Raw genomic sequence first — 25,980 nt, forward strand, 5'->3', positions numbered from 1 at the left:
GTGTCTGTGGCTTTACAGCTAAGCCAAAGCCAAGTTCCAAAGCCGCTCATAGCCTTGAACCGAGAACACGATGTTTCAGCCAAGTTTTCGGGTGCTGGGCACCAAGGCAATTGTATCTCGCGGCTCAATTCCCGCGCTGCAGGGTAGGACGTCGCTGATAAACGAGTTTGGCGCAACAGGGGCGGTTCGGCGCAGGATGGTGCAGTTAAACAAGTTTGGCGCTCAATGGCACAAAAAGCGCAGCTTTACACCCCTGTATATAGCAAAAATTGCGCTCATGTCAAACAAAAATACCAGCGACTCTGGATACAGTGGAAACCCGCTAATACGTCCCCCGATATTACAATGACCCCCTACGATGGATCACCGCGGTCCCGGCAAACCCCCCACAGAAACAATGCATTAAAAACTCCAATGATTCGACGCTCAGGTACATACTGTCCGCTTCATACGACGGACCCTGGCAGGAACAAACCGGCGTTTTTCTCATCTTTTACATCACTTCGCCGCCTCGTCCCAAACCTTCCTCTATTCTTAACCTTCGTGTAACACTGCTTGATGTGCGACAGTCCGCCGGTGGGCCAGATCACTTGCTGAACAGACGCAAGCAAGCAGGCGGGTACTGGCGGGCGGGAGTTAATCTTCGATGGCCCCACAGCAGAACGCCAACGTGCCAACCGCGAGAAGTCAAAGGTCCAGACAAGTGGCCCGCGGGACCACGAATTCGATGCTACTATTGAGTCGATTAATGTGAAAACACATACGATGCAACCCAACATCCGCTTTCCTCGACTGCTCAATTAAAGTTTCTTCCTTACACGTAGCTCTCTCTACCCCCCTCTCTGCTCTCTGCTTATCAGTGTCTTTCCAAGCTGCACTGTCGCTCCGCTCCCTTCTTTGCCACCTTTTTTCTATCTCCGCCTTGCACTATCCTTCATTTCGCTTTGCCTTGGCAGTTTCACACTCTCACCTTTTCCCCACTCAACTTCCTCGACCACGTCGGCCTTTTCTCACGCGTGTGAGACGAAGAGCTGGCAGGCCATAAATACCGCCGGATGGCACAAGGATCATGTAGTGCACGGTGCATGGCGTGGAGAAGAGGGGGCACAAAATAGGCGTTTTATTTTTAGAAACTTTAGAGTTAGGAGTTCGCCAATTAGGCTAGAACGTGCAAAATATAGTTCTTAGCAACCCTGATCCGCGAGACCACCTAACTAAACAGGCATTTACTCGTACCCCGATAAAAAAAAAACCCCATCATACGACACTTTCGCGCAGTCCCTTGAAATTAGTATTGTCAGGTTCCACTGTAGGTGGAACGCCGAATGCCGCTGAGGTGCCCATTTAAGTTGGCTTTCCCTCGGGGCAGAGGAAAAATTCCGCCGGCACGCCCCTAAAAGTCGGTTAGCCTGCCCGCTCATGGACAGTGGGCAACTCTTTCCCCTCCTTGTCCTCGCTCTCCCTACCATGACTGCACTACCGCGCTGTGTAGGGCAAGCCATCGACACCTCCCATGAAAAATACAATTCTCACCCGCCCTCCACACTTCTTTTTCGTTCACTGTGTTTGCATCATTCGTGCTTTGTGGGCTTTCTTCCGATGTGTAGCTGTGCTGGCTAGTGCTATCGTCTATGTGTCCAACCAAAGGTTTATGTAGTGGCTCTAGCTAGCGCAAAGTGGCCGAATTTGAATTTCGCCGTGAAGCTGGCAATCCTGAATCAAGCCGAACCACCATTCATGCCTTTGCAGTGTTTAAATAGCAATGCAACCCTGTCACCTTGGAAACTCGCTGACCAAATGTAATGTGGTCAAATGGATGCGATAAGCAAATAGCCATTGCATCCTAGAAAAGATGGGATTCTAGCTAAATATTATGGCGATTCTAGCTATGCCCGGGTACAACTTAAGAACGGCAACGGAAGTTGCTGCTACGCCTCATAACCGCAGAAGGATGTTACTCTGCGCGGCACAAGTAGCACGTTACTGGGAATATTTTGAGCATGACGTGAGCCGTTTCCACGATTTTTTTTACTTAATACGCTTATAAACTACTGCAGCGATGACAAACAACGTTAGAAAGCCAGACGATTTCACACATTCCTAGCAATCTCCTTTCAAAACGCGCGCTCCCATTGACATCCGGGTCCGCCGCTTACGCAGAGTGATACCGCACATGAGCTATTGCCATTCTTAAATTGTGCCCGTGTATAGAAAAAAAATTCCAGAAATGGGAATTTCCTGCCATGAAATTAAATTATTCCACCTGGTAATTGTACTTGTCGTGCAAAAGAAAACTAATTTCTAGCTAGAAATGCAGCTGGAAATTTCTGCAATCCAGCTTGAGTTGCAGATTTTTTCAGCTACAAAATTACTACTCCAGGTATCAAAATTCTAGCTGGAAATAAAGCCCAACAAAACTTCTGGTTCTATAATCCAGCATGAAGTAGAATTATTTCAACCTAGGTGCAACACATTGGTGCACTATTATTGCCAGTAAGGCATTACGCTTAAAGCTCGAAAATTCAAACTTCAATACTTCAAACTTATGCATAATTAGAACTCTACGATTTGGTCTGGCCAAGCTCCATAGGGGTCGATATATGAAGAAGCCCACTGATTCGAACCCGAGTAGGTTCCGCCACAGAAAACTGAACTACGCACCGCTGTGCCGGTGCCTTAGCACCTGGCACGTGGCCAGGAAAATGCACCCGTTGCCTACACATGAAGCTGCGTACAATATAGAAAGCAACATATAGTAAAACTGATCTAAATCCCCCACAGCAGGTTCTCAGAAAAATGTAATCTTTGCGGGTTACCTCTTTCGGCTTTCGAAGATGTGTTTCCGTGCGGTGGACAAGACGGGACTGGACAGAGCCTTTAGCTCTTTCAGCTTTCGAAGATGCGTTTCTCCTCTTTCGGCTTTTGATGATGCGTTTCCGTCCAGTGGAAGATGCGGGTCTGGACTCCATCCTTGCCTCTTTCGACTTTCGAAGATGCTTTTCTCCTCTTTCGGCTTTTGAAGATGAGTTTCCGTGTAGTGCAAGTCGTGGGGCTGGACTCCATCCCTGCCTCTTCTGGCTTTCGAAGATGCGTTTCTGTTTTTTCGGCTTTCGAAGATGCATTTCTGTTCCTTCGGCTTTTGAAGATGCATTTCCGTGCAGTGGATGACGTGGACCTCGAGTCCGTCCACGCGATGATCCACGTGATGACGTGGCTCTGTTGAACCTCTCCCAGAGAAGTGTGGTGTTGGGGGGCAGTGCCTGTAAATACAGGAAAAAGAACCCAATTAGGGGACGTGTCTTTGCAAATGGAAACAGTTCACTACTGCAGATTCTATTCAATGTTTCACACAACTGCAGCTGTACTGCGGGGCACAAATCAACGAACAGCACGATTGCAGCCTTTGTGCGGAGAGGAGTAGTAGTATGAATGTCTTTATGGCGCAAAGACGTCGAGGCCTAAGTGCGCCAGATCAAGATGATTGGTCATTCAGTCAGTAAAATACAATTAGAATGAATGTGAGGCCTAAAAAATAAAATATTTGGCATGGGGGTGTGAGAAGATGGTCATGATGAAATGATGACAGCATCCGCGTGTAAAGAGTGCCCAGAGTATAAAACATGTCCCATGCGTTATCAAGAAATGTGAAGGCCCCGACTTATCCTACTCTGAAGTTACGCACAGGAGAGAAAGAGTTTAAAAGATCTCGAATGTAAGTTAAAAGGTGATTCAGTGGAAACATACGTTCATCTGTTCGAAAGCCACAGCCGGACTAAACACCGGCCATGCCCTCGAGTCACGGCCCCCGTTTTGAGGAAGGCGAAGAGGAGGCCATCCTCTGCTTTCCCTCGTTGGAGCAAAGAGTGCTGGCTGCTGCCTTTCAGGACAAAAGGTGGACTGTAATCACAAACTCTTTCAAAAACTGCTGCTTCCCAATTGCAGTGCAGTGTTGTTAAACTTCCCTTTCATTAGTTCGAACTCAGATGGCTTCCCTTGCAGTTTTATTTATGGAGCCATTACTGTATAAACACTACAAGCTCTGTGAAGCACTGAAGCCAATTCGAGGCACTGCGCCCGAGGCAGGCCTCACCTGAGACCAATTCCTCCTTTATAGCTGGCGTCATCCTAGTCCTCTCCTTCTGCTCCTTCAGCTTTCAAAGATGCATCTCCCAGCAGTTGAGAACACACGGATCTGCTCCTTCGGCTTTCGTAGATGCGTTTCCAAGCAGTGGACGAGACGCGGGGTTTGCGTTCGTCTTCGAAGAGAACGTTGCGATGACGTGGCTCTGTTGCAGCTCTCCCGCAGCAGTGTGGTGTTGGGGGGCAGTGCCTGTGAACACGCAAATGAACACATTTCACAACTGTAAATTCTATACAATGTTTCACACAGTACTGCAGCTGCACAGCAGGGCGTAAATCGGAAAATCAGCTCCGAAAGAAGTCATGATGGCACGATTGCTGCCTATTCGTGCGGCGAGGAGCTTGACCTGATGATGAAATAAAATAACTGGGTTAAACTCTCCGGGTTGCAGTCACCAAGTTTGTAGGGTTTACAGTTTGTAGGGTTTACAGTCTGTAGGGTCTGTAAGGTTTAGCGTTGCACACACGCAAAATGCAGCAAACATTACACTAAAACTCCCCAATGTCCTTTTCAAAGATGAAAGTGCACATGAATGCCTGCATAGTAATAGAAATAGTGTACTGCCATTCTGGTGCTCGTACACCGAAGTACCTAGGCACTGTTTTCACACTAGACATTGGGCACTGTTACAAGTTAAAGGGGGAAGATGTTTCTTTGGGGCCAAAAAACGCTCAACAAATCGTTTTCTGGAAAATGGCATTTGCAGCATCCACAGTGATTTTTCTGTCAGTCTGCAAATTTCCTCATCATAAGGCACCGTATTTTATTGTAAATAAAGAGCAATTAGAAGTGCCCTCTACAGCTCAGTTTGCGCACAATTCAACGGTATAACGGCAGTTTTCTTGCAACACTAAGTTAGCATTTCGCCCTCGGATATCTCGGCATCCAGAGCAGGTACAACTACTTTTTTTGCTTCTGATACCTCAATGCGTGGAGAATAGAATGTTGGAAACAAATTTTTCAAATGAAGGCTATGGAAAATTACTACTGTGTCCAACTGACACCACCTCTGTGCAATTTCTGGCAGAGCACGGGGAGGAGTGAAATTCAGCGTGCTGTAAAATGACCAGAAATAGCTAAATCAAAAAAAAATTCTTTTACCGTTCTATTTGTTGCCATTTGTCTGCCTAGCCACGGTGTAATCACCACTCTGTATAAAGTGGTTATTTTGTCACTGTGGCCCAAAATAATGGCAATTACTCATTGATTACCTAATAGCTTGCCATAAACTAATTGAAGATTTGAAATCAGCACAAAAACTCCATAAGGCTGTGAAGTTTCATTAAAATTGGTTAGTAAATAAAAAAAGTAGCTAGAAGACCAGTTTGCCCCCTTAAAGGAGTCATCGTCATCATCACCAGCCTATCTACGCCCACTGCAGGGCAAAGGCCTCTCCCATTAATCTCCAATTATCCCGGTCCTGTGCTAACTCCGACCAATGTATCCCCGCAAAATTCTTGATCTCATCTGCCCATCTAACTTTCTGCCGCCCCCTGCCACGCTTGCCTTCTCTAGGGATTTTAATTAAACGAAACGACCAACTGAGCAAATCACCTCGTGCATAAAACTGGCTGTCCCCTCCGAGCAAAAAAATCAACATTGCACTATTGGGGCAACAATTGGATCAACCCAGGGCAGCAAAGCTCTTTCTCTGCCTCGTGCCATGTACAGAGTTGCTCTAAAGTCGAGCCGATGGCAAGACAAGGGTTTCTAAAATTGATCTTTTGCCACCTTCCAAATCGCCATGTGCCCACGCGTTAAACAAAAAGCTTTCTTCAGCCATGTCCTCACTGCATTTGCTGTAAGCTGGAGTGTATTAACTGAGGCGAAAAATGAAATGGTACAAAAGACAATTTTTAATTAATTCGACAAAATTTACAGCCCACCTAGACAAACGCAGGTGGCTACATTTGGGAGGATAGCTTTTTGTTATACAGAACAAGTGAGCCTACAACTTAAATGCCCTTATGCCTCCAAAGCTGCAACAGCATCAGAAGAGCCACGAAAATTTCACAGCATGCATTACAAGCCTATAGAAAAAAAAATTTGAGCGTAGAATATTTTGTTCTTGGGCCATTTACAAAAGTGATCAGCTCCCTGCATATTTTTCACATCAAAGCGACCTAGCGTTTTTTCTTCATTTTATTTTTTTAGACAATCAAAGTGTTCTACAGTACTTTCAACGCAAAATTGATTACAAAGTGTTCTACAGTACTTTCAACGCAAAATTGATTAACAAATAAACCCTGCAGCCAACTTCGCAGTAACTGAACTTATAAAGAAATTACAAGAATTCGTAGAAACTGAAGGTTGTTAGATATGCAGCATAGCATATCCAGCGGTTACATCATGAAGAGTTATTTGAAAAGTGCTCAATTTCAGAACATCAGACAATCAAAAATATGCCACAATACCGTATTTTCGCGCGTATAACCTGCAACAAAAAAATGCGAAAATTTCAGGGGTAATGTAGAGGTGCGGATTATATGCGAGGTATTTCCTTTGCTGCAGCTTCACCGCAATGCGCATTGGGCCTTGATGCCCCTACAGCAGTAATAGCAACTAGGCCATCTTTATCCCATTGACAGTGCTTATTTTGCACACACAGCTCACAATATACCAACCTGAAAAAATGTATGCGGTAATTCATCCAGATACGTAGTCAGCTAGTAAGACCTCCGGGGATTTTTTTTTTTTTTCGTCGATGGAAACAGGAGGGGTGTGGGTTATATGCATGGGCAGGTTATAGTAGTAGTAGTGCCACTTTATTTTACATTGGGTTCAGGGTAGGGGGGTGGCGGAGGCCCAAAGGGCCCCCGCGACGTGCAGGGCTCTGTCCGTGACGGTTTTATACGCGCGAAAATATGGTATGTATAGCTTCCCCTTTTCACTCGTGCAGTACACTGATACTGCTACAGTCCTTCAATGCTTTTCTAGTCACAGAACTGTGTAACCACATGGGAGAGCTTCATATGCGGACAAAAGCTCTCGCTTGGTGGCGCTGCGAGTCCAGTGCAGTTGGCTTGGACGGCCGCAGCTGCATTGGTGCTACGTAGGGTCGCAATCTTGCTGTGGTGTTTGTTGTGCGATATACCTTTGTTCACTCATCGCACAGGGCAAACGATGTATAAACTACGATGCCCCAGATGTGCTGCATGCCTGGTTGCCGCTGTGGCCATTGAAGTACACTGAGAAAAGCTTCGCCATTCTGCTTCCCTCGTAACAGAGAACAGTGCCGCAGGCGGGAGCGAGCCATTCCCCGACAGGAAATTCTGCCAGTTCTGCGTTGAAGCACATGCACACGTGCGAGAAACATTCAGACTCCACGGACGTCACTTGAGCCCCTGTGGCTCTCCAGAGCAAGGCCCTGAGCCACATCCCCCTGATATTCGAAAACCTGCCCGTGTATCTGACAAAGAAAAGACACGTTCGTGGTTTGTCAGATTTGTCTGACAAACCACGAACAACTGACGCCATCTAGTTGGTTCATTGGAAACCCCTTTTTCAGTTTCATTGCCGTTTGCATTTCGCATGGGTAGACGGCACCGCGAGTGAAATTATAACCCAAGGTAGCGGTGAGTTGGACAGCGGTTCGAGCGACTTCGACTGCTGCTGCTGCTGATTTTTTTACCCCAGTAGCAGTGATGACTCCAGCAACGATGTGGACCCAAGGTTTAAGTTCTGATGAAGACTCCCCATTAGACAGCCCCAGACTTTGACAGGTGCTCCCAGGAAATGTTCATTTTTGACTTCGCGCTGTAATTATAAACAAAACGTGCCTAATATTTGACAACTGCGGCAGTACTTTCATGAGTAGGGTCTGGACGTGTGGAGGGGTTATTTTGCGAAATGCACCCCGCTGTATCGCATTATCACCTTCAAGATAGCCTGGCGATGGTGTAAAATTGGCACGGCGAAGCTATGCGCGCAGCTTCTGAAACGCAAATTTTTTTTTCTTGGTTTGTACCATTGAAGTGATAAAGATTTTCTGTCAAAACGCAAACAGGTATGCTTGGATGCATATTTTAGAGAGATCGACCGACTCTCGAGTGGCTTCGCGGAGTGGCACAACCGTCAGGGCCGCTAGGTTCGTAGGCCCACAAAAATCCAGAACTTGGTGCACAGCGGTGATGTATATATTGAATTATAGCTTAGGAACGCAGAAGCATTTTGTATATCAGAATTCCTAAAATATTTTTTAGGCCCAGTAAAATCACCTATTTTTGTTCTGTGTATACTTTTTTGTGCATTTCTTTTTATTTCGTTGCTCAATAAACTGTCAATAATTACATCTTTCACAAAACTGCTGTTATGTCATTGAAAGAAAAATCTATAAGCTACAATTTCATGCATAGCAATGCTAAATGTGTCCAGTAGCTCAAGAGAAAAAAAAGTTTTCTGGGAGCACTCAAAATCGGCCGTTTTTCCGTGGTCTCGAAAGAGATAATAAAGCTGACTAGTGTTTTGCCTTCATGGCTCCTTTAACAGCACAATGCTTCACATAACCAACAGCGATCCTACCTTCTTTTTATGCAGGCGGTCAGACATTCTAGCAGACCCATTGGAATTTTTGTGAGGATGAGGCACTCACCACTGCTAACTGCAGGGTCCACGAGATGTTTTTCCAAATGGCTGACGCGCACTGCTGAAGCAGGTGGTGTGAACGGGAGCTTCCTGTGTGACCGCCTTCGCCTGATAAAGCCGTGACGCCACCTCGGAGTACTCCTACAAGCAAGACAAGAAACATTTTTTTAAACAAATCTCCCTTGGCAGGAAAAGCTAGAGACGGGAAGCTCTCATTAAAAAAAATAATAATAATTTTGATATGTATGTTCTGAAACGTTGAGCCAGCTGAAAATTGAAACAAAACCAAATTATTCTCCCTAGCGTATTCTCCATGCTCATGGGCAGTTGGCAACTCTTTCCCCTCCTTGCCCTCGCTCTCAATACCGTGACTGCACTACCGCGCTGTGTAGGGCAAGCCATCGACACCTCCCATGAAAAATACCATTCCGGCCTGCCTGCCACACTTCTTTTTCGTTCGCTGTGTTTGCATCGTTCGTGCTCTCTAGGCTTTCTTCCGATGTGTAGCTCTGGTGGCTAGCACTAGCGTCAAAGTGTCCAACCATAGATTTATGTAGTGGCTCTAGCTAGCGCAAAGTGGCCGAATATGAATTTCGCCGTGAAGCTGCAATCTTAAATTAAGCCGAACCACCATTCACGCTTTTGCAGTGTTTAAATAGCAATGCAACCCTGTCGCTTTGGAAACTCGCTGACCAAATGTAATGTGGACATATGGATGCGATAAGCCAATAGCCATTGCATCCTAGAAAAGATGGGATTCCAGCTAAATATTGTGGCGATTCTAGCTGTGCCCGGGTACAACTTAAGAACGGCAACGGAAGTTGCCGCTACGCCTCATCACCGCAGCCGGATGTTACTCCGCACGGCACAAGTAGCACGTTACTGGGAATATTTTGAGCATGACGCAAGCCGTTTCCACGATTTGTTTTACTTAATACGCTTATAAACTACTGCAGCGATGACAAACAATGTTAGAAAGCCAGACGATTTCACACATTCCTAGCAATCTCCTTTCAAAACACGCGCTCCCATTGACATCCGGGTCCACCGCTTACGCGGAGTGATACCGCACATGAGCTATTGCCGCTCTTAACTTGTGCCTGAGTATAGAAAAAAATTTCCAGCTGGGAATAAAGATGGAAATGCGAATTTCCTACCATGAAATTAAATTATTCCACCTGGTAATTGTACTTGTCCTGCAAAAGAAGACTAATTTCTAGCTAGAAATGCAGCTGAAAATTTCTGCAATCCAGCTTGAGTTGCAGATTTTTTCAGATACAAAATAACTACTGCTCCAGGTATCAAAATTCTAGCTGGAAATAAAGCCCAACAAAACCTCTGGTTCTATAATCCAGAATGAAGTACAATTATTTCAACCTAGGTGCAACACATTGGTGCACTATTTTTGCCAGTAAGGCATTACGCTTAAAGCTCATTAATTCAAACTTCAATACTTCAAACTTATGCATAATTAGAACTCTACAATTTTGTCTGGCCAAGCTTCATAGGAGTCTATATATGAAGAAGCCCACTGATTCGAACCCGAGTGTACGAGATTTCGGCGCACGATAAAGATCCCCAGGTGGCCAAAATTAATCCGGAGCCCTCCACTACGGCGCGCCTCATCGCCTGCGTTGCGTTGGCGCGTTAAACCCCACAATCAATCAATCAATGATTCGAACCCGAGTAGGTTCCACCACAGAAAACTAGACTACGTACCACCCAGCCGGTGCCTTAGCACCTGGCAGGTGGCCAGGGAAATGCACCCGATGCCTACACATGAAGCTGCGTACATTGGAGAAAGCAACATATAGCAAAACTAATCTAAATCCCCCATGGCAGGTTCTCAGACAAAAGTATTCTTTGCGGATTACCTCTTTCGGCTTTCGAAGATGCGTTTCCGTACGGTGGACAAGGTGGGGCTGGAAAGAGCCATTAGCTTTCGGCTTTCGAAGATGCGTTTCTCCTCTTTCAGCTTTTGAAGATGCGTTTCCGTGCAGTGGAAGATGCGGGTCTGGACTCCATCCTTGCCTCTTCCGACTTTCGAAGATGCTTTTCTGCTCTTTCGGCTTTCGAAGATGAGTTTCCGAAGATGAGTTTGCGTGTAGTGGAAGATGTGGGGCTGGACTCCATCCACGCCTCTTCTGGCTTTCGAAGATGCGTTTCTGCTCTTTCGGCTTTTGAAGATGAGTTTCCGTGTAGTGGAAGATGTGGGGCTGGACTCCATCCACGCCTCTTCTGGCTTTCGATGATGCGTTTCTGTTCTTTCGGCTTTTTAAGATACATTTCCGTGCAGTGGATGACGTGGCCCTCGAGTCTATCCGCACAAAGATCCACGTGATGACATGGCTCTGTTGAACCTCTCCCAGAAAAGTGTGGTGTTGGGGGGCGATGCCTGTGAATATAAGAAAAAAAAAACCCAATCAGGGGACGTGTCTTTGCAAATGGAAACAGTTCACTACTGCAGATTCTATTCAATGTTTCACACAACTACAGCTGTACTGTGGGGCACAAATCAACGAATGAGCTCTGAAACAAATCATAACAGCATGATTGCTGCCTTTGTGCGGCGAGGAGTAGTAGTATGTATGCCTTTATGGCGCAAAGGCGTCGAGGCCTAAGTGCGCCAGATCAAGATGATCTTTCAGTCAGCAAAATACAATTGGAATGCTATTTGTATGAAGGCCATACCTTGGGTGTCCTTGATGCCTGAATTGCAGCTTCTTTTTTTTTCTGCATGGAGGAGACAAGACAACGTGAATCCCTTCCTAAAGAAAATTGAGAGAAGCGTGAAAGCTTTCCGACATCAAAACTCGGTCAGAAGTGCGTCAACACCTTCGTTAAAAGTGTGTCTAACCTTGGCTGAAAGTGCGTCCAATCAGACGTCACACCTTGAAAGACCCAAGTCACAAGCGAAGAACGAACCTACGCGATGGTTTTTCGTGCACTAAGTAAAGGCATTCGCAAACAATCGAAATGTATGCCGATACGTGGTTTATGAGACAAAGGTCTACTATTGTACTCCTCCTTCATGATTGATGCGTGTACTGTCTTATCCAGAAACGTTAAACGTTTCTTTTTTGCAATTTTAAAGACACCGTTTTGACACAATGAAAGTCTGGCTTCACATACGCCCCAATTGTCCAGAGCTTTTCAGCCGACCACTCAGTCTATGGGGCAATGCAGCAGTTTTTTTTACAGCACGCCACCAGTCCCACTGAGAGCTTTTGTACACAACCAATGATGCTAAGAAGAAGCATGGACTTTTCCACAGGCACACTAAAAGTACGCTTCCAAGACAGCTGACAACAGGAACACAATGTACTCGAAACCACTCACCACTGTCCCCCACCCTGTCCCCGAAAAACACTTCCACGCTGGCACCAGCCTGCAAAGCGGGCGTGAGCGAGTACTCCATTCGCGAACAACTCCTCGTAGCTCGGCCAGCTTCCTTGGTGTGAATTCTAGACGACTGCAATTAGAGGAAACGACCATTCATTAACTGGTGAAGTTTGTTTTGCCGAGGAAATACTAAACATTTTCACTCTGCTCCAGTTAAACGCAAGCCATTGCAATGCAGTACCGCGACGCAATGGCAAGCGAAACGAGCTCAATTGGAACTGAAATGCAGTAGGACAAACACAAATACACACAGAACACAGCCTATTAACTCTTTCAGTACGGCGCCATAGGCCATCGGACACCGGTGTCCGATGATTTCAAACGTACCGCAAAAGCTAAAAACGGCGCCTGGTGGACAACTAACGCCATCTGGCGTGTTTATTGACAACTCATTTGTCAATTTTATTATGTTTTGTTGACATTTCGCATGCAGAGACTACGCCAAGAGTGAAATTTGTGTACAGAACAGTGGAGTAGCCACTAGTAGTTTTTTCGTTCGTGAGATTCAGTGGTCAGATGCTCAATCGGTGCTACTGCTAAAGTAGCTTCATCTCTGGGGATTAAGAATGCCAACCCGTTTTCACATTTGGGTACAATGGACACCAATGTAAGGCAGCATGGGCCCATAGGAAATACGGGGGTGGTAAAGGCAACCGTCCCATAGCCCCCCCACCCCTATAATTTGCAATATGGAGTGTGCTTGACTTGCCCCGTGTTGGCGGGGCATATCTAGACCGGCTGGCGTCAGCGATGCCCCTGCCGAATGACCACAGGTGTCCACGGGTGGCGCGGCAACCCTGTGGCGTCGGCGAGGCATCCAGAGGTCCACCATGAACCTGGACCCGGAGGGGGCCCGGACGAGAGCTGGCACTGCACCTGGGAGAAAAGTTTTTTATGAAGGCCTCCTAATTCAGCGCTTTGTGCGACCGCTGCGTTCAACCGGTGAACTGCAAGCATTGCCATACCATGCAACTCTCCTTCGATGAATCAAGTATTCGCAGATCAGTTTAAGGCACTTTTTTTAACAACCTCTATGCCTGCTGTCTGAACTGCCACGCCAACATCGGTGTCAAGAAGATAAACATCATTAAGGAAGAGATTAATGACTTCCTAGGGAATAGTATACACAGTTGGACCACTTCCAGTGCGAATTCGTGGTGCGAACCAATAATGTTCTACCATGCCCATATGTAATCATGATGATGATGAAGGCCTGCATATACTGGATAATGTTCAATCAGGGAGACTGGAAGGAAGAATTAGGAGCCAGCGGCGGTGGCTCAGTAACCAAGGTGTGCTGCTGAGCCCAAGGACACAGGATCGGTACCGACCACCATGGCCCTTTTTCTGTTAGAGGCAAAAAATGAAAAATGATAGTGTGTCGATATTTTGGCACTCTTAAAGATCTTCAGGTGGTCTAAGTTCATCCGGTGTCCTCCACTACAACTTGCCTTATAGTCCAGGTGCAACCTTGGTGAGGCTCACAACCCCCCTATTTGAAAAACATTTAGAGATGATGTGGAGAGCTAGATGTAGTCCATCTTAGTGGGAAAATGGAACACAAAGAAGACAAAGCACGCACAATTGCACAAGCACTAAAAGTGGGAATTGTGGTATAAATGTGTAAGCCGTTCTGATATACACAGAGCCCCTTTAAAGTTGGCCTCACTACTACACCGAAACAAAATTCTGAGAAGACGTGTTCACGGTCAATATAAGCAGTCTGAAATTTGGCTTCCCTACTATGCCCTAATGAACTGCAAGGGCATTTCTAGCTGCGAATACAAGCAGCCTGATATCAGAAATGAAGTCTTTCGGGCACTTTATTAAATACTCCCATAAAACTTCTTGTATTCCTATAGAACACCATACAATGACCTTCATTAAAGTCATGTTTTCAGTTATACACAAATGCATTGCTCAGAAGACATTTTTCAGGCCTCATAGGAGCAGTTTGGTACCAGAGTATGAAGATCATGGGGGCTGTAATTTAAATACCTCCATAAGCCCTCATGCGCTCCAGAGAAGTGCTATACATACAGCCCCTTTTCTACTACATATACATATAAACTGCTGCGGATACATTTTTCTAAAGCCAGGGGCAAATACGCAGTCATATGAAAATATCAAGGACATAGGAGCTTTTATTATAGACACGGTCTTGATTGATGAAATGCGTTTATTCACAGTAATGAGACCCAGGAACAGCCTAGCGAACAGATCGAGAAGCGGCTGGCCCAGTCACCACCTCAACCTCCTCTTTTACTAATCCACAGTGCGCGTGGCCAATCCCTTACGTTACAAACCCAGGAGACAACCCTCGTCGAAACTGCTCTGTAACTACATTTTTGCATTAACTGTGTGGCTCTGCTTGGACATGGCATGCCCTAGATTCTTTTTCTTGAAAATCCTAGTAAAGCTTTCTTTCCGTCACCTGCGCGCTATAGCCACAAAAATATTCAGGGACACTTGTCTACCCACAGCAGCAGATAGTATATCCCTGTGGCAACACCACGCCCCTAAGAGGTCCTGTGAGGTCATTCTAGCCAACGCCGCCTGTATAAACATTGCCTAACGCGTGGCCCGCTTTCCAATGGGAGCGGTACGGACGCTCAGTTCAGGCACTCATCCGGTAAGCGGCGCGCACCGGCAGACGTCCCGCCTTTTGTCACTGCTCGCGAGTCGCCAACACTGCACCCACTTCTACAGCGTGTGTCTGTCAGCTTGCCTCGAAGGCGTCGGAGCGCTGCCCGGGGAACACTAGACTAACTGTCAACTATTTTGCATAGTTTCCGAGAAGCGGCTCTGGCTGGTGGACATGAAAGCACGTAGGAAGGCTACGGAGTGGGAAAGGGTAGGAGAGAGCAACAGGAGAGTGGCTGTTTGGCCATTTTTCGCTCGCGCGTCAGGCAAGGATTATACAGGCGGCGTTGTTCTAGCGAACTCCTGTAGGCTCTAAATGGTGGAAAATGTTCCCTGCCGCGCTATTAAAACTTCCCTAAGGGCTGGGTAGATGCCAAAAAGTGTAGTAATTATTTGCATAAATACAGCTTGATGGCCAAAATTCAAAAAACGAAAATCCACTTTCTATTTTCACACAGCCGATACAGCTCCCCACACTGACTAAATTTTAGAATAGGTGATGCCACACAAAGGCAAAATGTGTTTTTTTTTTTTAATCAGGGCATATACAATCATTCCTCTCCTAGGTTAACTAAGTCGATGGTCGAATGACACCTTGGAAATGACACCTCATCCTTTCCCATCTCCTTGATGCCTGCGATACAGTACACTGATGCGGCGGCTTTGCCATCCCCGGCGCCAGAAGAAACAGTTTGTAGGGTTCCGTGGTCAGTTCAAAGAACAGTGCTTATCAGTGAACAGCCGCACGTTGTCAGTGAGTCGTCAGGAGAAACTGCTTGGCATGCCTCTGCTGTGATGGCGGGCGGTAGAGCCCAAACCTCGTTCCAGTGTTTCTAAGAGCAAGCTTGGCAGTGGCAGGCACCATACACGATGAAATCGGAGCACGAGTAAAGTAGTCTTGCCTGGGGGCTCAAAAAAGGTACAGAAGTAAAACTGGGATTGAAAAAATAAGCCGCGTATCTACTTCCTTCACTGCAAATGTCGGCGAAAACTCCTCTTCCGCTCTGCGCTCCCAGCCCTCGCGCTCTTCTCCCCTCCCGCTCCTCTCGGGATGAATTGGATGAGGTTCGTTGAAATAAATTCAATTTTCCCGCCTACACACACAGTTCGCGCGCCATCTGTTAGAACCACGCGCATCTCCAGGCACAACGTCCTGGAGAGCGGCAGTAGCAAACAAAAAACAGAGCCTCACACTACGCGAAACGCAATACCGTGCCAAAACAGCGCCCGTACTACTGCGGTGACAGAGAAAGCAGCCTCTTCCAAGCCAGAACTGGGTCGCTACTTATACCACAGCGCCGACACCAACTGTTTTGAGTCCGACCCAAGGTCCGGCTGTGCGGAGCCCCCAGTGAAACAAGACATGTATTGCACCAGTTTTGTTTTGTAAGCTTGGCGAGTTGGTACGGGTTCATGAAGAAACAACCAGTTCAAGAAAGACGAGGATGACGAAGGCTACAAACAGCGCTGCTGTAGTTGTAGCCTTCCTGTTTGTAAAAACACAGCGCAGCGCTGTGTTTGTAGCCTTCCTCGTCTTTCTTGCGCTGGTTGTTTCTTCCCCAGTGAAACAGTTGACCACTCTTCTACGACTGCCCGAAGATGACCACAGTCGTCTCGGCCTCCAAAGCTCTAGCAGCTCTAGCCGACAGCTTGGCCATGTGCGGGAGCTCGACAGAGGACCAGGCCAGAGTGGTCAGGGTCACGAAGCAGCACCGCTGCCTCTAAGAACAGCACCGAAGACACGCTGACGCCAATAAACTCAGCGACGCAGCAGCGAGCCGCCGCAAGCCCAGAGACTGCAGTGCCGAACAGACAAGCGAAAATACACTCACCATAGTGCCGCAGTCTGAAGTGCTGCCCGCGGAAGTAAGCGGACTCATCTGATTATTATTAACTCCTTGATTATTAACATGGAGGAACCATGATTATTATTCTGATCCCGCCATGGATCCCGCAGCCGACCCGACATGGCTCGGAACGGATTGGGAAACGATACCAGCGACTGGGGAAAAAAAAAATAATAATAACTGCGGCGAACAAACTGTAACCAGTGTATCTTTTTCTTTTGTTTCTTGTTCTACCTAAAGCAGCCGGTGCTGGAGTTTTGTTGCTTGCTTTCATCTCGCACGTGCTTATTAAGCCCTTCTGGAACATTTTCAACGTATCGTTTTTCGGGTTTTTTTTTTTTTTTTCACCAACGTGTATTTTTAACTAAAAGGAATACGTGCAGTGTTGAATACATTGTCCCGGGTACCACTCCTTGCGCCTCAAATTCGCGAGATGGCTTGTTCATGACTTGCCTCTTGGTTGCGACGCAGGCAGTTCCAGGCCTAACGGTGGCAGCGGTCCTCCCGGCGATCGGCCATTAGGGCCCACGGGTGGCGTGGCAGCCCCCTTGGCCTCGGCGCGGCATCGTTGGTCCACCGCCGACCAGGACCCGGTGTTGGGCGCGAAAGAAGACCGCACCTGCGAATAAAGAAATCCCTGCTCAAGGTCTCCAATTCATAGATTCGTAACCGCAAAACGGATACCGCGCTCAACCACACACCGGCAGCTCACCGCGGTGTAGAAGGCCTCACTGAGCACACCATGGCACCCCCTAACGTGCTGGTCCCTTCGAACAGCCGCGGCGCGAACCAATGGCCAGGTTGATGCGATCACAAAGCACGAGACGCCACGTGCCGGTGCATGGTGGTGGTGGCGCTCGGGTGCGTAGTGCGTACCTACGGAAATTGACCGAGACAGGAGATAACTTCCCAAACCCCTCGCGCAAGGAAATGCTAGAAAAAAGGGTATGAGATGAAACGAAAGCTACGTACGAAAACAGGAACTAATTTGCAGCGAATGGAATATACAAATTCTGAAAAAAAAAAAAAAAAAAAAACTGCTGATATATATTTTGGGAACAACCGAGTACATTCACTTTATTTCTCTTAATCCCACGTAGAGCACTGCACGGGCCCGGGCCGGGCCACCCGAAGCCGATTATTGGCGGGCCCGGGCTGAATGCCGCGGGCCCGGGCTGGGCTCGGGCTCGACACACTGGGCCCGGGCCGGGCTCGTGCTTGAATTCCTAGGCCCGGCCGTTAATAGTCCCGACGTGAAGTGTAGAAAAAAGCATTAAAATGAATATTCTGAGTGTACTTTTACGCGATTCTTGATGTTAGTTGTACGCATTGTTTTCAAAACGTGTTTTGCTAGATCTGATAGTTACTATACTGTAATTTTAATGACGTTTCTTAATGACGAGACAACCACGTCAAGTTGCCAAGAGCATGGTCATCAAAAGTGGTGGTGTCTCCCGTGTAAGAATACGAGCTATTACGCCGATGTGGCGTGAACTGCAGACGGCGTAAGCTAAACTACGTGCGCTTTTAAACCCTGATTTTTTGTGCGTTTCAGTTCATGACGTCCTTGAACAAACTATAGCTGCTTCGTCTGATATCCCGCTACGAGGACACTCAACCAAATATAATAAACTAATTTTCTTCAGCGTCTAAGACCGGGCCTGGTCACACACACGCGGGCCCTACCTATGCTCAAAAATAGATGACCGGGCCCGGGCCGGGCCTGGGCTTGAGACGACGGGCCTGGGCCGGGCTCGCGCCAGGCTCACTTATGAACGCCCGGGCCCGGGCTAGGTGTTACGGGCCCGGGTCGGGCTCGGGCTTCACAAAGCGGGCTCGGGCTGGGCTCGGGCCTTATAATTCGGCCCGTGCAGTGCTCTAATCCCACGCCCAGTTTTTTTTTTTTTTTTTTTTCAGTTAGCGCCCATTTCCTTGCCAATCCCCCTGAGTGGGTACGAGCCATTCTTTCCGAACCAACCAACCAACATTAAGCGTCGAGAATGTCCCGGGCCAGGTTCACCAACGCCAAGTGATCCTTGAGCTGGTCCGGGGCTAGCCAAGTCCGCCACGTTGAAGGAGGAGGGTGTGGAAAATGTGGGGATTGAATTGCAATGGGGAAGGAGGTAATGTAGTGTTCTAAATTAGCGTCGTCGACGGTAGAGAAAGGAACGCGCGGGTGTAGGAAGGGCATTTAACTCTATTCGTGGAAGAATGCGTATACGTGCGTGGTGGTTAGAGATTTGTAAGGAACAGGAAGTGTACGAAGAGTTACTCTGATGTTCTTGTAGTGAAGCTTTATTTCTTGTTTGTAATGGAGAGTAGTGTCCCACGCGGGTGGATAAGGCCAGGGAATCCCAGGCGCCGCCCGGTGCAGAAGTTCGCGGGTGAGGCTATGCACTACCTCAATGCCTGGGATTCCAGCGTGACCACGAATCCACCTCAGTGTGACAAAGTGGGGAAGTAGCTTTGTTAAGACTTTGCGTAGATCATACTGTAGTTCTTCAGGAATCCTACCCATGTGAATGGCGAGGATAGCTTGCGGGATTAGGGGTACCAAGGATGGGTCCTGACTCCGTCGGGAGAAGAGCAGGACGTGCTGCATGGTATCTTCTACGAGGACAAAAGCAGCACAGTGCGGAAGGCGCTAGGCGAGAACGATGGGATGGATGAAGCGTTTACTGAGCTAAAAATGAATGAATGAACGAATAAAATCTTTGGGGACCCTTGTTTCCCTACGCCTCGCCTGCACATGTTTTCGCGAGCTGATATCCGCCATTTTGGGCAGCCGGCGCGTCGCGTGAGTCGTGACCTCTTCGTGACCCCATGCGACGCACCGAACCGGCTCGCCGCGAACGTGTGCGCGGGGGAAGGAGGACCAGCTTGTCGCCTTCCTTCGCGCCACCCTCTCCTCGACTAGGGGAAGACCTCCTCTCCCTCCCGAGCTGACCTGCGGGACGCGCGCGCATTTCGCCGGGAGCAGTGATTTCCCTACTACCCCCCTAGGGGGTGTGTAGACTCCCCCTAGTTTTTCTGGACACCCCCCCTTGAATCCCCAAATTTCACTCTTGTCAGTCTTTGTATGGACCTTTTTCAGTATCGATCTGCGCATGCGCGGGCAGCCCGTCTGCTATTCTTGGCAGTAGCCTCGGGCAAAATAAACAAAAGTGCGTCCCCCGAGCTTGCTGTTAGCGTTGCACGTATTTATTTCCTTTTTTTCGACAGCTCGTGGCAAGTTCGTATGTGCACACAAAAAAGGCTTTCAAATGAAAGGGGCAAAGTGGTTTGAGGCTGACCACGCTGCGAGCACATTGCTACCAGCCAGGGAGTAGCGAAAAGGGCTAGGGAAGCTAATCCTGGCGTTTTAATAAATCAGGAGCGTACAATCGGTGCCTGATTTATAAGTGCTGCATAATTCGTGTACTACCTAAACATTGTTTCAAGAACTCAAATTTCGTCACTGGCCCTGGTAACAAGTTCGAAAATGTCCTTATACGTTGAAAAATGGCGAGAAATTAAAAAAAAAACTGAATACGGACCTTTCATGGTAAAAAATGAATTTCTCTAAATTTGTTTTTTTCTTAGATTGAATAGACAGCACCGCCTCTCAGGTGTATATATATATATATAGAAAATAAAAAACGTACGCCACGGGGATGAGCGTTTGGTTAACAGACGTCTATTATTTAACTAGTGGGATAAAAAAACAGCTTTTCTAGTTTGAACCCCCCCTCCCCCCCCCAGAGTCATTGAGACACCCCCCTTGATTCGATGCCCGAGGAAAACCCTGGCCGGGAGTCGACTGGGCGATTTGGTCGGAAACGGTGCCTACTCCGAATGCCCCGATGACGGTTAACCCAGTTGGCTCCACGGACTCTGCTGAGAGATTCTGCCCTGATCGGTCGCACGGGATGCCTCCCCTGCTCCCGCGGCCGTGATGACGGATATCGAGGTCTGAGTCCCGTGGCTTGAGCGAGCGAACGGTACGGAGCCACTGTCTCCCCGCAAGCGATAGTCGTGTTGTCTGGTGTATGCCCTGTATCTGCCAGGCAATCAAGCCTTACTTTGGATTGCCGGAGCCTGTCTACCGCATGTGAGTACCCGAAACCGTGCGTGAGTCTTCGGATTCCGCAGGGGCTAGTGTACGGCGCGTAGCATTCTCTGGCGAAGCTAGCCCGTACGTTAGCCCACAAATCTTTATGCAACAACTAGTGCTGCTGTTAGGGCACCCGCCAGGTGGAGGGGATCTTCAGTCCCGGATCTCCTGACTGTGGCTTGCGGCGCGGCTCCTGATAGAAAATGACCAAGAGGCAGCTGGAATGGTGGTGGAGGAAAAGTAAATATGGGATGGGCAAGCAGGCGGAGTAATCATACGGATGAGAATTTAGAACAGCGGGGGAGGGGAAAAAGGGGGAGGGAGCAATGGGAGTTTAAAATTGGGTGAGGGGGAGATGGGGAGGCAAATCTATTCGGTTAGCTAGGAGTAGGGCAAGTAAGTGGAACAAAACAGGCAAGTCGGTTGCTGACAACCGACGCCCCGATTCAAAGGGAGAGCCACTAACCATCATTATCATCATCATCGTATAGGGTGCCGAGTGATTGACAGTATGCGCAGGTGCCACGGTGGCTTGATACTCCGTTGGATATATGGCATAGAGGAGGAGTGGTGGGTAGCATTTCGGCTGGCGTACCCGCAAATTTTCCCGCCATTTTTTCGCGGGGCTACCATGGTTGCCAGACCAGGACTGTCCTCCCCTTTACGGACTGCCTTTACGGGCCCCATACGTTTGTAGTACCTCCTCTAGGGGTGAAGCGAAAAAAAAAAGAACGAACCTGGGCCCGAGCCCGAGCCGCGAGCGCGCAGGGGTTTGAAACCAGAGATTCGCGGCCTTTACGGGCCACAGATCCGCGGCCTTTACGGGTCCCAATGCGTTTGTAGTACCTCCCGTGGGGACGAAGCGAAAAAATAACAAACCCGGGCTTGAGCCCGAGCCCGCGGCGCGAGCGCGCAGAGGTTTGTAACCAGAGCGGACTGACAGATCCGAGGCCTTTACGAGCCCCAATACGTTTGTAGTACCCGCGAATGTATGATGCGAGCTAATCAACAGAGGACACTCCTGGTCTGGCAACCATGGTAGCCCCGCGAAAAACGGCGGGAAAATTTGCGGGTACGCCAGCCGAAATGCTACCGTTTAGGGTACGTTTTCGCTCATTGAAAGTCGCCTATATGCTTCACCCTGGGCACTTCTTTCAACGACCAATTCAAACGCAAATATTGCATTCGAAATAAAACAAGACACAGTTTTTATCTCACAGAAACGAAGGCACTGTAACATCGTGTAAATTTATGAAGTGATCAATTGATCTACACCTCAAACCCCCTCAAACCCCTCAAACCCCCCCTCTGGCTACGCCACTGGCAGCCAGAGCTAGCTGGTCACAACCCGAGATGCCGGGGCGGAACGCTACGGTAGGGACGGCATTTGCATGAGGGCGAAGGAGTCCAACAGCGAAAAAAATCACGTGACCACCAACCCTACGTAGCGTGTAATTACGCCGCGTATTTTTATTTTTTTTCCTGAGGGTTGTTATATTTTTTTTGCCATTCTTTTCTCTCTCGCGCGCGCGCGCTGCATTTGCACGGCGTTGCACGCGCGCTCCGGCAAGTCGACGTTCTCATGTGGTGCTGATTATTCTTCTCCGTGCCTGCCCTAGGTTCAAGCGCACCGAGCTTTTCTTGCGTGCTGACATCCCGGCGCCCACATTCGGTTTCAGTTGTGCTTTCCTTCCGAGCGTGGGTGGGCGCACACATCTGGTAATTGCGTACACTCTTGGAAGCAAACTGCTACAATAAACAGAAGGCATACAATAACATTTTCGCACCTTGTAGTGGTTCTTCTAAGTCCACTCCTCCAGAAGACCATATACGCGTGCTCCAGTAGGCTGAGTAATTGCGTGTCTCTACCTTTCGTTTGCGTTTGTTCATCGCCTCCTGTATACAGGAGGCGATGGTTTGTTTTTTACCCTTGTGCGCGAACCTTGCCCTTTCAGTGCGTTCAGTTTGTGACGCGCTATTGAACAGTGCCGATTTCATCGAGGATTTCGTTGACTCCGTCAATACGCTGTGTTTTCTTTGATGAGCCTGGCTTACCGAAATGCCAACGTGCTCCGCACCTAGCTGTACGAGCAGATACAGAAGCAACACTCAGAAGCGTCACTTTTTAGCGCCGCCATCGGATCCATAATTCCCCGCGCGGTCAAAGAGCTAAGGAAAACGCGCAAGGTATGTGGACTTCATTTTCTCGAAAAGGACGTTGCGAAGAAGTATTAAGGCATCGCTAACGTAAAGTCGCCGAGATCGACCGGGCTTACACTGAAGGAAGGTGCAGTTTCCGTTAACTTTCCCAACTTTCCCAGCAACTTATTCGTTGGGGAAGCAGACTCGGCGGCGATCTCCGAAAAAGAGAAAGGCAGCGTTTGCGCACGAGCTAGGTGATTACAAAAGGAGAGCACTTGCCCATTCCGAAAATAGGCTACGAAGGAACAACCTTCTCTTTTTTCGGTTTTGAGGATAACCCGTCCGAAACCTGGAAGCAAGCCGAAGAAACTGTTGTTGCGTTCTGCTCTATACCCACTTAATATTGATCGAGCGCATAGACTGGGCTCTTACAGTGAAGATAAAAACCGCCCCATAATAGTTCGCTTTGTTAGATTCAAAGATAAAGATGCGGTGTTGGGGGCGGGTCCGAAGCTGAAGTCCAGTGACATTTTCATCAGGGAAGACTTCTCTCGTTCAGTGCGCTTAGCCCGCAGGAAACTTACCGAATTTGCAAAGGCTCGCTCTTCCTCCTATAAATTAAGGCATGATAAGCTTCGTATGGACGGACGAGACTTCATTTACGACGCTGATACGGATGATGTCGTGCTGCAAAAAAAGTGAACTTGAAACGGAGTCGAGCAATCCCTGTTACCGCAGTTAACGATTCCGTCAGCGTTCCTCGATGCAGCCTTATTGAGTATGAGCCATGCCGTCCTTCACTGGTAAACATTATGCTTATCAATTGCCGAAGCGTCAAGAACAAAACCGACGAGTTAACAGGGCTCGTATCATCTTTTGGCCCTGACATATTGTTATCGGGTCTGAATCTTGGTTGGATGAATCGATTTCCAGCTCTGAAATATTTCCTGCGGAATATGTGGCCTATCGCAAAGACCGCAATACGCACGGTGGGGGCGTTTTTGTTCTGGTCAAGCACAGCTTGCCAAGTTTCGTAGTTAACTTTAAGGCTAACAGCTGTGAATCTGTTTGGTGTAAAGTTGTTCTCGAACAAAACAAACAGCTTACAGTTGGAGCATTTTACCGTCCGCCTAATGACAACAGCAGCCATACCTTTAATACCCTCTCTCAAATATTACTTACGGTTTCAACAGATTACTTTCTCGTCAGTGGTGACTTTAATATGCCAGATGCGCAGTGGATTAACAAACTTCCACTACTTCCTTCGCGCTCATCCCTGTCGTCGGCTTTTTACGATATTTTTGCAACACATGGTCTTTATCAATTCGTGGAGGGACCAACACGGCGCCATGGCAATGCCGCTTCCACCTTAGATCTTCTGATATCAAACTCTCCTTCGTTGCTTCAATCTGTTTCCATAATTCCCGGAATAAGCGACCATGATGCAGTGGTTGCCCGTCTCGTTGCTTCCAAGCCGTACATACCGCCTCCGAAACCCAGGAGAGTTTATTTCTTTGATAGTGGAAATTACTCTCGTATTTCTGAAGCGCTTGAGTCAAGCTACGATAGTTTCTCGGAACAAAGCTTCTAAGCTTTGTTAGAAGCTTCTTACCCTCTAAGCTTCTTTCTGCGAAACACCGAAAAAATAAACCTTGGTTTGATAAACCCATAAAGGTTCTACTTAATAAGAGTGTGGCGTGGCGCGCTGTGTTTATATAACGTACGTGCTTTTCGGCTCACTTACGCGTGACTGCGGACTGCGGCTCTCTCCCTCTTCTCGTTCCCACGCCGACCCTCCGACACCAGACGCCGTGCCTGCGGCCGCGGGGTGCTCGCCCCTCGTCTGCTCGGAGCGAGAAATAAACAGTTCTTGTCTGACTGTAGAAGCGTTGAGTCGTGTCTGCGGCCCTGGCCGATCTCTTTTTCCCCGACGGCTGCTCTGCGCCGTCACATTTGGCGCCCGAACGTGGGACCAGGGATTTTAAGCAGTTATTCAACGTATGTGGGGTCTACGCTCTCTTCGACCACCCCTTCTGTCACCGCTTGCTACAGGTCGACGTCGCCCACGTTTTGTGAACATAATGGAGCCATCCATCGAAAGTTTCTCAGCCATGGACGACACGGCCAAGACGGAAGCGTACAAAGCCTCCGTCGAAGAGGTAAGAAGTTTGAGGGAAGAAGTTGAAGAGATGCGGCGACAACTGACGGAGCTGAAAACAGCAGCCTCGCCATTCTCACAGACTTCTACACTGCGTCAGCCGCCAGCAACTGACATTGAAGTGCAGCTGCAAGCTACGCAAGAACTCATCACGGATATGCTTTCCCCAGTGTTGTGCCGCCTCGACCAGATCGAAGCAGGGATGCGTGGAGCTTCTTCACCTGCGACAGGCAACGAGGACTCCGACACGAGCGCTTCAGGTAGTCAGGTGAAAACCAAAAAGAAGAAAAGCTCGCCACAGCAAGTAACCTCGGTCAAATCCGAAACTACAGGAACTCCAGGTGAGGAGAAGGCGCCTCTCACTTCCGTTGCGGCTGCCTCACTTCCAATACTTGGAAAGGACGTCACGGCTTGGCTCTACCAAACAGATTTTTGGTTCTAAACCTTCAGAATTGCCAACGACGTAGCCATCCCCCTGATCGTTTCGAAATTGCCACCGAAGGATTTTATGTGGATGAGACACCACCTGAAGACAGCGGACGTCACAACCTGGGATCAGCTGAAATCAGTTTTCCGCAAGCGCTACAACCTGGATGATGAAGTGGAAACGAAGCAGAAGATGTACGGCGCGAGCCAGCGTTCTGGAGAGTCATGCACGGACTTCGCCCTCCGAAAATTGGAGCTCATCGAGCAGTGCAGCTACCCCGAGGCCGAAGCGGAGAAATGCAAGTTAATCCTGGCCACTCTTTCACAGAAAGCCAAGAAGCATTTCTTCGACAAGACTTTCAAGTCTCTGGACCAGCTGTTCGATTCGCTACTGCGCTTCAACCAAGTGTCATCAACTACAGGTAAAGCGCCAGCACTCACCGTGACCGTCGGTACAGTGAAGGCTGCACCACCCAAAAAGCAAAGCCCACCAGTTTCTCCCTCAAGGAAACAACCACCCACCAGATCCGGAAGCAGCACGCCC

At 48.3% G+C, this 25,980-nt stretch overlaps 1 protein-coding gene across 7 annotated transcripts in view; it reads right to left on the reverse strand.

Annotated features, from left to right (window-relative positions):
* LOC144155217 (uncharacterized) overlaps window positions 1-16,737 on the reverse strand; it is a 108,936-nt gene extending 92,199 nt beyond the window's left edge. For 5 of the 7 annotated variants that reach the window (XR_013319528.1, XR_013319530.1, XR_013319529.1 and 2 more), the window contains exons 1-8: window positions 16,603-16,737; window positions 12,837-13,003; window positions 12,065-12,197; window positions 11,417-11,458; window positions 10,600-11,120; window positions 8,733-8,866; window positions 4,091-4,330; window positions 2,817-3,260 (exon numbers count right to left, since the gene is read on the reverse strand). Coding sequence is in view for 1 of the 7 variants with exons in the window: in XM_077686538.1 (XP_077542664.1) it covers window positions 8,738-8,866; window positions 10,600-11,120; window positions 11,417-11,458; window positions 12,065-12,197; window positions 12,837-12,959 (948 nt within the window). In the remaining 6 variants the exon portion in view is untranslated. Of the gene's footprint in view, window positions 1-2,816; window positions 3,261-4,090; window positions 4,331-7,068; window positions 7,423-8,732; window positions 8,867-10,599; window positions 11,121-11,416; window positions 11,459-12,064; window positions 12,198-12,836; window positions 13,004-16,602 lie in introns of those variants that run through there. The other 2 variants (XR_013319527.1, XM_077686538.1) reach the window with 2 other exon arrangements.
* Window positions 16,738-25,980: the final 9,243 nt, after the last annotated feature.

Source organism: Haemaphysalis longicornis, unplaced genomic scaffold, assembly GCF_048455015.1.
Source record: "Haemaphysalis longicornis isolate Haplotype H1 unplaced genomic scaffold, Haemaphysalis longicornis Haplotype H1 scaffold_1, whole genome shotgun sequence".
Lineage (NCBI taxonomy): Eukaryota > Metazoa > Arthropoda > Arachnida > Ixodida > Ixodidae > Haemaphysalis > Haemaphysalis longicornis.